This window comes from Balearica regulorum, chromosome 2 (genome assembly GCF_011004875.1).
Source record: "Balearica regulorum gibbericeps isolate bBalReg1 chromosome 2, bBalReg1.pri, whole genome shotgun sequence".
In the NCBI taxonomy this organism is placed as follows: domain Eukaryota; kingdom Metazoa; phylum Chordata; class Aves; order Gruiformes; family Gruidae; genus Balearica; species Balearica regulorum.
Genome location: NC_046185.1, coordinates 135,914,289 through 135,927,305, shown reverse-complemented (window position 1 = coordinate 135,927,305; position 13,017 = coordinate 135,914,289). Strand labels below are relative to the sequence as shown.

At 38.3% G+C, this 13,017-nt stretch overlaps 1 protein-coding gene across 1 annotated transcript; it reads right to left on the bottom strand.

Moving 5' to 3' along the window:
• Positions 1-8,926: 8,926 nt before the first annotated feature.
• Positions 8,927-12,814, bottom strand: SOSTDC1 (sclerostin domain containing 1). The gene is made up of 2 exons (XM_075747145.1): positions 12,485-12,814; positions 8,927-10,248 (listed from the first exon to the last, which is right to left on the bottom strand). The coding sequence occupies exons 1-2, from the start codon at positions 12,687-12,689 to the stop codon at positions 9,833-9,835; spliced, it is 621 nt and encodes a 206-aa protein (XP_075603260.1). The 5' UTR covers positions 12,690-12,814; the 3' UTR covers positions 8,927-9,832.
• Between the last annotated feature and the right edge of the window lie 203 nt (positions 12,815-13,017).

The following is a 13,017-nucleotide window of genomic DNA, read 5'->3' as shown; positions in this document are numbered from 1 at the left end:
ATCTTTTACTAATTGCCTGTGACTGAGACCTAATCGATCCTTCACATAGTCCTTTTGGACTGACTTACATCTTTGCTGTTCCAGTCTTTGTTGCACAGCAGCTGCCTCAGAGTATTTGCTCTGTGGTCTCAGAGTATTTGCTTTGTGGTGACAGTGGTTCCCAAGTCAATATCATGTCACAGTGAAGATATAGCTTGAGGCAGTATAATAGATAGTGGAATGCTGGAAAAGGCAAAACTGTTTTCCCTCGGAATCATAATTAACACCTTTGGGGAAATCTTATCTTACTTCATAATAGCATATTTTTATGTTTGTATTTTTACAAATATGATCGCAAAGGGTTATTTCTTGCTTTGAGATTCTTTGATGAAAGATGCTATAGATGTGTGGAATACTTACATAAAGTGTGCTATTGATTTGATCCTATTGCTATGTGGAACTGAGATCAAACCAGCATGTATTTAGCAAGGGAGTTATGCACATGCATAACTTAAATGATGTAAATAGTTGACTACCAAATATCAAAGACTGCTTACATGCCTAATATACAATGTGCATAGAATCACCTATAGATCAGATCCCTAAGGGGAATTCTAAGTGTTATTGACTTCATACGCAGTTCTGCAAAATATTTCTGATGTATGTTTTTTATTTTTGACAAAATGGTGTAACAAGCTGTAAATTTTAGTTAATGATGTAGAAGTGTTCCATGATTTTTAATTTGTTAATAGTTGAAGTGTAAATAGAGAATATGAATGCTACAAATGTAAAGGAAATGTGGTCTCTGAGGACAGTGGAGTGTTTTCATACTTGCAAATCATTGTAGCTAAGTGTTCAAAAACTTATATTGAGTTTCACCTGTTGTATCAAGTGTTTTATGTCACACTTTTGGCATTGTTTTAAATGGTTCTGGTAGATAAATTTCTTCTAGAGTCTATGAATACTTGATACACAGAGGAAGCATCTTGTTTATGTTCTGTGCAAGTGCTAGAGAAAAAATTGACAGAGATTTCATTTGATGTTTGACATACATTTTAAAGCTTCACCCTAAAATGTTATATTCTCCCTGGAGTGTTTATCTATTCCATACTCAGTAATCCTTTAGGCTATTTCTCTGGAGTATGGAAGGTTACTTCAACAGCTAATGAGTATTTTGTGTACCCAAAGTAAAAGAATTTAAAGATAAGAGAATTACCCCATAGTATCTAATCCAATAATTCATGAGAGTGAGAGTCCCTGACTGCAGGAGTTTTTGTGAAATTCAGAAGGTTAAAGACTTGAAGAAAGTCTCCTACTGCTTTGGGGAGTGCTTTGGCAAGTAGGTGATGAGGTAGAGGCCTTAGGTAATTTTTTGTTAGAAATGATTGACTAGTCTTAAACACTTGGCTCTGGGAGGGTCTCCATAGATTCTAGGTACATTGGTCAGCTGTTAAGTAATGCCAAGGTTGGGTAGGCCTATCTACTCAGCTTTAACATCGCCATTTATTGTGCTGGTTTATAGGAATTGTGTTTTAGGGTGTTTGATTGTCAGAATGCATTGTATGGTGACCCTAACAGAGATTAAGACATAGAAGTTGAGGGACGGAAATCCCAGGGGCTTTTTTCCACTGTTACTATGACTTAACAGCAGGCACCAGCCATTAGAGTAATGCCCTATCATCTCAGTAAAAAAAAAAAAAAAAAGTTTAATTTAGTCTTTTTTTGACAGAAGTCCAATCGTGACTGGAGGAACAGTTACCTCTGAGGAAAGACTAATGGTAGTTTCCTTTTCCCAAAACGATGCAAAGCAGATATAGTCTATGAACTGGTTAAATATATGGTATTAAGCCACAGATGCCAGTGATACAGCATGATGTAGTGAAACATTAGAGAATACTTAAGATCGAAAGTTAGATTTGGAATACAGTTGGGATTTTCACTGCTCTAAAGCTTTGTTTGTTTTAATTTTGGTGTGTGCATATTATCATGCTGTGTTTTATTGCTTTACCATGTTCTGTGGTATCTCCACGGAATGTTTGTGAAGGAATGTGAAACAATACACCAAACTTAAAGTGATGGAGAGAACCAAATAACACCAATGAAAATTTGCATATTTGGTATAAATAGGAATATGAACTTTACTATTTATTACTACACTGAAAGTATTGCTTCTGTATCTCATGTCATGTTAATAATGTTCCTTAGCCTTAGAATGCCAGGAATGTTATTCATTAGTCCCATGTCTGAAGAACATAGATGAACACAGATTGCCAGAGTTCATATAGAAGGGATTCCATCTGTTTAAGTTTTTACTTAACAAATGAAGACTGATCCTAGCTGTACCATCAGGAACTGAAATTGCAGCAGGTAAGACAAGATACTATTCAACACAAAAATTGGACTTTGCCTTCATTGTGGATTTGTATGGTACACATTAGACAAAACAATCGTGTAGCTAGTTCATTTTCCTCCTTTTCTTTTGAATTTTTAGTGTGACATTCTAACCTTTTTGGCAGTTTGTAAGGGAAGTGGCTTAAAATGCAGCCTTGTTGAAAGGTTTGTGAATCTTTTGTCTCTTTCTAAACCATTTTTATAGTGAGCAAAACCTGCAGGATGATAGTCCTTAAAAACAGTAGTCCTGTCCTAATCCTTTGCCTTATCCTTTGCTGACTTGTCCAGTTCTAGCATGAAAATGTCAGATTAGAAAGGGTCAGTCCTTTGATCCTGTTCAGTTTTTAGAAAGATCAAGGTTACAGATTTTTCCCAACTGCAGCAATGTGGCTACTTGTCATCCAGCAATTATATAGAGACTCAGCCTGTTTAACATATACCACTGAGCAACCATCAAAGGTTAACCATTTTCCAACATACTAATCTAGCTGGATGCAAACCAACTACTTAATGAAAAATGCTCTGTATCCTGTTACTGTTTTTCTGAGTAGTGAAGTCCGACTCATCTTACTTTAAAAATTCTTCTGACACTTACCTGTGCCAGTACACTTGTGTTTCCACATACATTGTCTTCTTCAGTACTGAACACTTCAGAAAACAGAATAAGTAATGCATCCTTTTCGGTTTCTTGTTTGTTTGTTTTGTTTTGTTTTGTTTGTGGGTGGGGTTTTTTTGTTGTTGGAACAGAATTGTGGGACAAGTAACCTAACTACTGGAAAGACAAGAGTTTGGTCATTGAGACACCATGGGAAAGAAGATTTAGATTTTGCCAGAGCCAGAAGTTTCAAAGTGGAGGGCAGAAGCAGGCAGATTTGCAAGGGGCTGCAGTATTTGAGTAGGTAAAGATTACTACAAAGTACTGCATTCTTAGGTTAAGATTCAGACAGTGGCTTGAATGGTCCATCTAATGAGGGCTTTTAGGGAAGAAGTATGCAAAAAAGTACTTAATTAAGCAAATAAAAATAGAAATCCATCTTAATATTTACTTTATTCTTGGCAAAGGATGTTGCAAATATTTTCTTCTGGCAGTGTCAAGATTCATAACTGATTACAAAAATTTCAAAAGAAAATACGGGGACAATAGTTGCAGAGCACTTAAAAGAGGTTTTATGGATAACTCATTACCTGTATTCTTAATGGTCTTGTTCACAAAATCAGATTACTGTAATTTTATAAGGGTAACACTGAGAGGGAATCTACTGATAAATTTTATGTAGGTTGTAAGCAGGATTTTGAGCCAAATTCTTCAACAAGGAAGTCCAGGTGTGTAGTAGCCTTATGGCTTTCTAAGAAACCTGAATGTGAACCTTTTCAGCTAAGGCAGTATACTTTCTCCTCAGAAAGAGGAGGCTGTGGTTGACCACCAGAAGATATGACCAGTGCAGTGAAACATGAGTTTCTGTGAAGATGTGAGATTCTGAAGTCTCCCTGACTTGTCCTGGTTCAGTATGGAATGTGTGAATGGTACAGACACAATGTGCTGTGCATTCTTCCCTTTGCAGGGGAAGAGATGACACAGAGACAGTCAGAAAAGGGTATCTACCATGTGAATTTAGACTTGGCAGTCTATTAAATCCCAAGGGCAGCATGTGCATTGGCTAATGTTTGGCTTGGCAATCTGCAGAGAGAATAATTCTTTTGAAGTCTTATGAAAAGTTGTGATGATCAGAAGAAAATGAAGGACATGCAGCACATGCTGTCCTCCACATGTCATTTTGTTCCATTTTTTTGATCCATTTTCTCTTCTTTCTCCTCTTCTAGACACACCCACATTCAGACATTTCAATATCTGAAAACAAAAGATGCAGTGCAGCAATCCAACCTGTTCCCTGCTGCTATAAGCTGTTCTGGCTACCATCCTAAAAATTTCAATAAAGATGTACAAAAGCAAAAGTTTCAGCAGGTTTTTCAGTAACAAAAAAAAAAAAAAAAAAAAGATCCTTGCTAAAACCAAAATTTTTGCAGCTTTACATTTCAGAAACACTCAGACCTCTGTTCTCCATCCCAGCTTAATGGCCATAGGGAATCTAAAAGAGCTTTCTTTAACCCATCCCAAAAATAAATGAATAAATAAATAAGTAAATAAATAAAATAATAATCTAACAAGCAACAGATGTTTAAACTTGCTTCAGCTGCAATTAAAACAAAGTCTTTGTGCTACAAAGTCTGTTTTAAAGCTCTGCACAGTCCCTCCATTTCTCATTGGCTGTTCTTGTGGTAGGGCTAGACAAGTACTTTTCTCCTTAGGCCCTCTCCATCAACTCTCCACTGTCTCATATAAAAGAACTTTAATGAATGTTCCTGCTTAGCTCTTCTTTAGCCCGCCAAAGCATCGGACTTCACAGACGGGTTTATGCTTTTACTAAGTTCCTCTGCAATTTCCTCACTAAGTCACTTCTCACTGGGGCTAGCAAAACAAATCAAATGTGGAACTGCTAGGTCAAGTCAGAGCATGACTTTTCCTCTCAGTAGTCAAAATTAAAAAATGATGCATCCAGTCATTCTAAAATGAGATTTTAAATATTTCTGTATCAAAGAACGAGTGTGCTGTAGCAAGTATAGTTCAGAACAACCAAGGGTTTGAAACAACAAAACAATTATATGCTATTGTACAACTACTAAAATAAGGCAGGGGACAAGAAATAGACAAAGTGTTCAATAAAACATTTTTAGGTGATTTAATATTTTTTACTTAAGTAGACAGTAACAAAGGTCACTTTTTGACGGCAGTTGTCTTTGGGGTGTGCTAAATAGAACTATATTATTGTTGCAGTGTATTCTGATTTAGGCCTCTTTTTCAGGGAGCTGATTTTTTTTTTTATTATTTTCCTTTACATTCATGAAGTACCATATTCCACAAAATGCCATATTAAAGTCAGTGGTCCTGACTTTCATTTATATTAAGAAGTCCTCTGTATGTCTTTGTGGTTGTATAGAGGTACTAAGAAGGCCTGAACTCCAGCTAGGTAATGTAATGCTACCTCCTTCATTATAATATGTTGTCAAAACAAAGTGAGTTAAGAAAAAGCAAACTCCCAAAATGGAGTTACAGTCCAGTGTTTGTAGAGATTTTTCTCAGCAAATAGTAGAAACTAATTATTTTCATGGTATGTAGTTTGATGAGCATTAATTAAGAATGAAGAGTATTTTCTTGTCTTGGAAGTACTGTGGAAGGTAGATGTTTGAATATGAATTCGGTGGTAGGCAATATCACTTGTAAATCACACTTTTCTAGTGTGTCAGTCCACATAACTCATACAATGAGTGAACTGAAAGGCTGGATGTCTTTCAGAAAGATGCATGGGCAGGCTTTTCATTGTGGGGGTGACGTTCAGGCAAAATTAACAAATCCAGTGACAGAATGTCTGCTTAACTCATAAATCTCTAGAGAATTTTCAGTTTTAGCCTAGAGCGATGTTTATATATATGTCAGTGAACTTAAAATCAAAGCCCTTTGCCTGGCCTACGGGAAGGGAAACGCATCATGAGAATAGGATACCTTCCAACACTAAGGATTCTTTATAATTTTCCACCGAACACCTCCAGGTTAATACTGTAGCAACAAGACTCTCACAGTGGAATGTGTTGAGCAGTCCTTTCTTGATTAATGCTGTACTTCTTCAGGAAGGATATAAAGGTCAAGGTTAGGAGGACTACAGTGATTTACTAGCAGAAATCTGTTAGGTATTTTGAAGGGTGTTATTCAAATGTCTGCTTTATTTCCAAACAAATGACTGAACTTGGATTGGGTGGGTTTGGTTCCAAGGCTGCTGGAAAGGAGAGAGCAACAGATTTGTTACTATTACTAAAAAACTGAATAAACAAACTTCTCAAATGGTCGTTCTAGTCTAGACTGCAAGAGTCAGGCCTTTCTAACTTCCACAGTTTAAAATGTCTTAATGACTCATACTATCTCCCACTGCCTCTACACAGTGTGCCTCTGAGTGCTACCATGCTATCAAAACAATCAGCATCTGGCTAAGTTTGTTTTTAGTGATGTCTAAGGAAAATTGATTTCCATTCATTATAAAACAATTTACCCCTTAGCTGGGGGCAATTTTCATCAACTTGAAAGTAATGAAATAATGATGGCAGATTAACAGATTATTTCTAATTTATTCACTTTTAGTTTCCTAAAGAAGCAAGTATGAGAACTTATAAAATTATTAGGTTCTTTTTAAAATGTTTGAAATGCTTTTTAAGAATACCCTGGACTTAATGATCTGCCCATATGATAGGATATTATTGAGAAAGTGAACTTCTATATATTCTTAGTGTAATAAACCTAGACTATTTAGTGGTCTAATTTGTGTAAAAACTTATCATCTGATCTGCCTCTACATTGTTCTTTTTTGAAACATTTTCATGCTTCTTGTATCTATTTGGCTTAATATTTCAGGTGAAAACAAAGAAAATTCTAGCACATTTGTCTTTTTAACTCTGAAACAAACATAAGAAGATGTATCATATTTAAAATTATTTCAGTTTAAGCAGTACTATTTTTTTCACTGAATCTTTGAGAAACTTTGGCAAGAGTCTCCACTATGGATACAAGAGCAATGGCCTACGTCCTACCCACTGCAACTTTACACGCTGGAGATTCTCCATATAGAAAAAAACTAGTTGGATGTACCCATGTAATACCTTTTGTCTAGATCCTTGGATAGACTCCTGTGAGTTCACATGTAACAGGATGAAGCAGAAGGCAGATTGTCCAGGCCAGGTTGAAGCATTCAGAGTTGGGAGATGAGTCATGAAGTATAATGTTATTCCTTGAGAAAATTCAAGATTAACATGTTTCTAACACTGCTTTCTTGCAGATCTCCCCCACAAAAGGCCAAAGTCATGGCCAAAGAAGAAACCGTAGCTAACTCAGGTGGCACTTCAAAGTTAAGTCACTGCTGATGGACAAAGCTCCTACTGGCTTCCCTCATGTTTCCTCAAATATGCCAGACTTAGAGATTGGCCCCATGGTCTTTCTATAGCATGTCCAGCAAAATTTCATGAAGTCTTAATAGAAGTATGTAAAATTATTTCCATTCAGGTAGTTCTGTGTGCAAAGACAAACTAGGAGTTATTACCTCTATTGCTAAAAGCAAACTCTTATTAAATGTACATCTTGTTCCTACAGGCAAACTTCACTGATTGTAGAAGAGTTGTGAGCAAGATGTGTCAGTTTTTTCACCATTCTTATTTCTGGGAGTCAAACACAGAACAACTAGGGCAACTTTACTGACACGTAGTGACTATCAGCTTTGAAAATAATTTTGGTTAAATTTTGGTCCATTATCTCAATCTTTTGTGCTTTATCATCTTGAAGAAGTAGCTTTAAAACAATTTAAAAATTGAGAGATGTTTGGCATTTGGGAATATTTTCTCCCTCATAAAATGGATTGAATGAGACTATAATGTCTGTTAAAATAAAAAAGTAGGATATCTGTAGGTCCACTGGATTGATATACCTAGGAGCAATGTCATGTCACCTATCTCCCTGCTAACTCCTTTATTCATCATCTATCCTCTTAGGCTTGAAAGAAGCACCTTTAAGATCAGAGAATTTAAGTATAAATGGTCTCTGATCTCGTTGTTCTGATATTTTCGTGATCACAGAACTAAACTAGAAACAATACCTTTCTTACATGTAGCAGATTTTAAAGAGAATTCTTGAAAGTAGCTTTGAGGAAAAATCATTAAATTTTGTCGATAAAATTTAGGATTCAGTAAGTCAAGCAGTAGAGGTGGTTTTTAAACAGTTCTACGTTAAAGACCAAGGAAGATCTCTGCCAAGAACTTCATGATGAATCTTTTGGAATTAAAATGCAAAATGGAATGAGATAAAGAGAAGGTCAAAGAGAGCTTGTGTGAGACCTTATCAGGCAAGACTTTTCATTACTCTCTCCTTGTGTAATCTTTTCTTTAGGTGCAAATGGGTTGTAAAAGGTAATGATTTAAGAACAGCAGAATCCCATGATGAAATCTTTCCCCTAGTATTTCAGTATAGTTTGAAAGATTAAGAACAGGTGATTCTTGGACTATGTGTTGAAAGGTAGATTGCTTACTATATATTTCCTGATACATTCTGTAAGAATTTGTGGATAATGTGCAGGGCTCTATTGGCTCTATGGGAAACATGAAACTATGTTATTTTTACCTTTAGTCTTTGACTTCATCATCGTCACTAATGAAAATAGTAAAAAAAAAAATAATTGTGATGTCTTACTAGCTTGTAAAACTTCCCAAATACACACTTCTTCTGGAATGTACAACTTGAGAATTGTTAAATAAGAACATGGCTCGGGCCATTAATAGGCACCATCTGTTAAATGGCCATATAAGATTTTTTACATCCAAAAAGAATGCACAGAAATATTATTTTAATGTTAAATATCATGAACAGATTTTTTTTTTACCAAATAATGTTCTCCCGCTTTCTTAGATTAAATGTTGTGACTGATTAAAATGTGTGCATTTTCATACATAAAGCCACACAATACAGTTTTTTAGCAGTGTTTATTTTTGTAAAAAAAACCAAAAAACCAATGAATTTGAAAGGAAATCATCATATCTGTCTTTTGATTGCACACTTTTAAACAAAAATAATACAGTGGAGAATGAAAGAAAAAAATGTTTATGTTGCTACTTCAAAATAACACCTAAGTCTATGAATTTTCAAAATTAAAATATATATACCAAGAATGCTAAAATATCTATTTTACATTATCTACAAAATGTATGTTCTAATCCAGCCACAAATCATAGGAAAATACTTTGATACATGAGAAAAGCTATAAACATAAGAACATTTTTGAGGGAAATAACACACATAAAAGCTCATTAAATAATTACAACAACAAATAAATAGTTTGTTCAGCTTTACTTTTTGATTGCTGCCATGCATATTTTAATTTTTGGTATACTGAGATAAGAGAAAGGTCAGCATGCAAGGCATTTTTTTTAGAATGAATCTGAAAGCAGATACTAGGTGTCATATTTTTAAGCTGTTGTCAGAAGTTCATAAAACATAATATAGAAGGCAATAGATGTGATAACTGTTCTCATGAAAACACACAACAAAGCATCTTTTTACAAAATAGACTTCAGTGAATATTCATGGCAAATTTTCTTTGCCTCCATGGCCGGAGAAAATGTAAAAGTTTATAGTGTGGGTTTGGAAGGCTTGTGTTATTCCCCATCTTGAGCATTTGGAAAGTCACCTAACAGGTCCATATGCTGAGAATGCCCCTTTTGATTTTGGTCAAAGCAACAAGCATGTAGTGTCAACTGAGAACACAGCAATGGCAGACTTGTCTTTAAGAAGTCAGAAGGGTAAAGCAAATGGTTACAGGTGAGTTCAATTTTGGCAGGAGAATAGGGAGATGAGATAGGAGAGAATGTCTGACTTCTAACTTGTACTGTGTTTGCTGGATTTACTGGCCCTTTTCCTCTCTTTGTGATGCTGGATGGGTTTTGCTTGAGAGGTTCCCTCAAAGTTGTGGCTGGACTCATTGTGCTGCCTGGTGTATCGCTTGCACTTGCAGGCAGTGACCACAGTTATTTTGTAGGTTCTTATACTTCCATCCTGGCACTGAAGCTGGATCCTCTGGGTGCGAGTTTTGTCATTAACACATCTCCACTCTTGCGAGCTCCGCCTGCTCCAGTACTTGGTTCCGTAGCCTCCTCCAATCCAGTTGGGGAGCAGTGGCAAAGGGAGACATTCACCAGCACACACCAGCTCCTTCAGCGGATTGATGCTGGTGCACTGGCCATCTGAAATGTACTTGGTGGATCTCAGTTCCCGACAGCCAACTTGAACACGATCTGCAGAATGCACAGAATAATAAACACTGAGATTGAGAATGGAGAGATTTCCTCCAGCAGTCATTTTCACATTAACAAGCTATGTTTTGCAGAAGTTAAAGTAGGCTGTAATCTTTACAGGACATCTCTTTACTCTTGTGTCCCCCAACACAAGGGCCTCAAGCACTGATGGTATCTCTGGGTATTACCACAGCATAAAGAAATCATAACGATATGCACTTCAGCAGTTGTGGTAAAAGAGGCAATTTTATTCTCTATCCTTCTCAGGGACATACCTTTTAGAAGAGAAAAAATGCCCCAAGGGAAGAAATGTTTCCTGCTTGTTCTCAGTCTAGGGAATCTGCTCTGTGATGTTTATAACAATTACGTTGGATCATTAGCAAGGGGGAAAATAGTGCTTTGGAAACTGCTTATATGCTTTTAAATGATTTTCAAACAGTGTGTTTCTTCTCGTTCCACGGTTACAGTGGACTGAGTCTCCCATGAGTGCTGCTGCTCTCAACACAGATACTGCAGAAGTGATAACAGCCAAAGTTACCAGGGAATGGTGTTCTGCGTGCAAAGTTTGAGTGATTAGCAGTGGCGATTTCGGAGTGGTCATTTTGCCCTCAGGGTAACACCATCTTTCTACCTGTAGTAGTCTTTATATTATATGTAACATAGAGGATCCTGAAAATTCTCTCAGGCAACTGACATAGAATCAACATGCAGAGCTTCTCATGCAGGCATGTTTGTACCCGTCTGTATGTGCAGCTCTGCACCCTGCAATAAACACAACTGTTTATTTCAGTAATTACACTTTGAAATAAACGCCCACAGTGCGCTTAATTTTAATAAGCAATCTTTACTGGCTATGCTCTCCCTCTTTCTGAAAGACAATTACGGCACAGATTCTACACACAATGCAATTAACTAACGCCTTTAAAATAGAAGTAATTACTAGAAACATTTTAGAGTGAATCATAAAAGACTTTGAAGGTACATCTACATATCACAACTACAGGCTGCTTCTGTTTCTACTTGGATTTTTTGGAAGCAAGTTCTGAACGGAGACACTGACTTAAGATTACTTCACCCTGTGCCCTGTGCCTCAGGATGGGCAGTCGGAGGGACGGTAAACCTGGAGGCTGATCGGAGGGACTGTTTACCAGGCTGTTCTCCTGCCTGCTTTGCAGAAAAGATTCAAGCTTGCCTTCCTGCAGCTGCAGTCAGGAATGTACCTGGAAGCAACTGGTCACAGATTTGACTTTGTCTCTCCTGTTTTTATGTCTTTCCTGGCTCAGCTTTTCTCCAGTGACAGCTCATTGACAATGAATACCTATTGGGCTGCTCCAGTAATCTCATAATGATGAGATGTTTCCTGTGCACTTAAACCCTTAGCATTCAGAGAAGCTGACACACCTGGCTTAGCTGAAAGGTATTGGTGTCGCTTTTTGCCTTCACTTTCCAGGAATGACACTATTTTTATCGGATCATTGTGGGTGGGTTGGTGTGTGTGCATGTCTCTATTTGGATTTCTTTCATTTTAAAGAGGCGGGCAGGGGAGGGAACAGATAAAGTCAGCGGAACGTTTCCAGATCCCCATGTATCTGACATATATATAAAACTCAGCAGGAAAAGACTAGATATAAAAAGGCAAGTTAGAGCAGAGATCATAGGTAAATTATGAGCTGATTTGTTTACTTTTGCTGGAGGTGTTAAGCAGGCAAGTACTGCAGCAGGAAGTAAAACTAAACAGCGGCAACAAAATTCAGAGTTTTTTATTGCATTTGAAAAGTAGCCCAGACACCTCCCCTGCCCACAGTGGGAGGGTGAGTTAAGAAAGCGCTTTGGAAATGCCTCTCACTCCTTTTCCTTTATCTCGCTTCCCTGCCGGATAACCCATAAAACCCGGCGTTCCTGGATGAACCTCCCTCAGGAAGTAACCTGCCCGAGAGAGCCGGTCCTACAGGACTCGCACGGGGGAGGGAGGCTTGCTCGGGGGCCGCCCGGCGAGGCAGATCCCAGCCAGGAACCAGCAGCATCTTCCCTTGCCCCGGCTTCCCCGAGGCGCTGGTTCCCAATAGCGCCGCACTCGGGGGGCGGGGATGGGGGAGAAAGCGCGCTGCAGCGGGGCGCCGCGACTGCGGCCGGGGGGGGCTCCACTCCCGGGGCCGGGCCGGGAGGGGCTGCGCCCCGCCGCCGGAGGGTCGAGGGCTGCAGGACGCGGTGGAAGTGCCGCCAGTAGGATACTCACTGTTACGGTCGGATCCAGTGTTGGTGTAGTGCCTGCCTCCGTTCCTGGCTTGATTCAACGTGCTATTGCTGCTTGGGCTCGCTGCAGCAGGTTTAACAACGTGTGAATAAAGTATCTCTGTGGCATCATTCTTGAAAGCTAAGTAGCTTTTCGTGAAGAGGCAAGCTAGAAGAAAACCATAGAAGTGAATGGCAGGGAGAAGCATGGTTGGTTCAGTCTCTGTCTGAGAGAGCTGGATGAAATCTTTTTCTTCTGCTTCTTCTGGGTAACTCTGAAATTGCTCTTGAAGGTTTCCTTTATATATTCAGAGAGGCTTGGCATTCATTCAGGTGTAAAGTTGTGGATGGCTTCAGAATGAAAACCCACAAAAGGGGTGGGATCCCTACACGAGCCTGTGAAGACCTTTTACCAATAGGAGAGAAGACTGCAGTAAAGGAGGAGTTAGATGCACTAATTGCAGGATTCCTGTTTGGGGCTTTGGAGGGTATCAGAAAACTTAGGCACCACGCAGCAGCATTCGGGCTGAGACCCAG

Excerpts from the sequence above, each read along its gene's own strand:
- SOSTDC1 (XM_075747145.1), bottom strand. The coding sequence starts at position 12,689 with ATGCTTCTCCCTGCCATTCACTTCTATGGTTTTCTTCTAGCTTGCCTC. Across the intron at positions 10,249-12,484 it reads CACTGGATCCGACCGTAACA|ATCGTGTTCAAGTTGGCTGT; the intron begins GTGAGTATCCTA and ends TGCATTCTGCAG.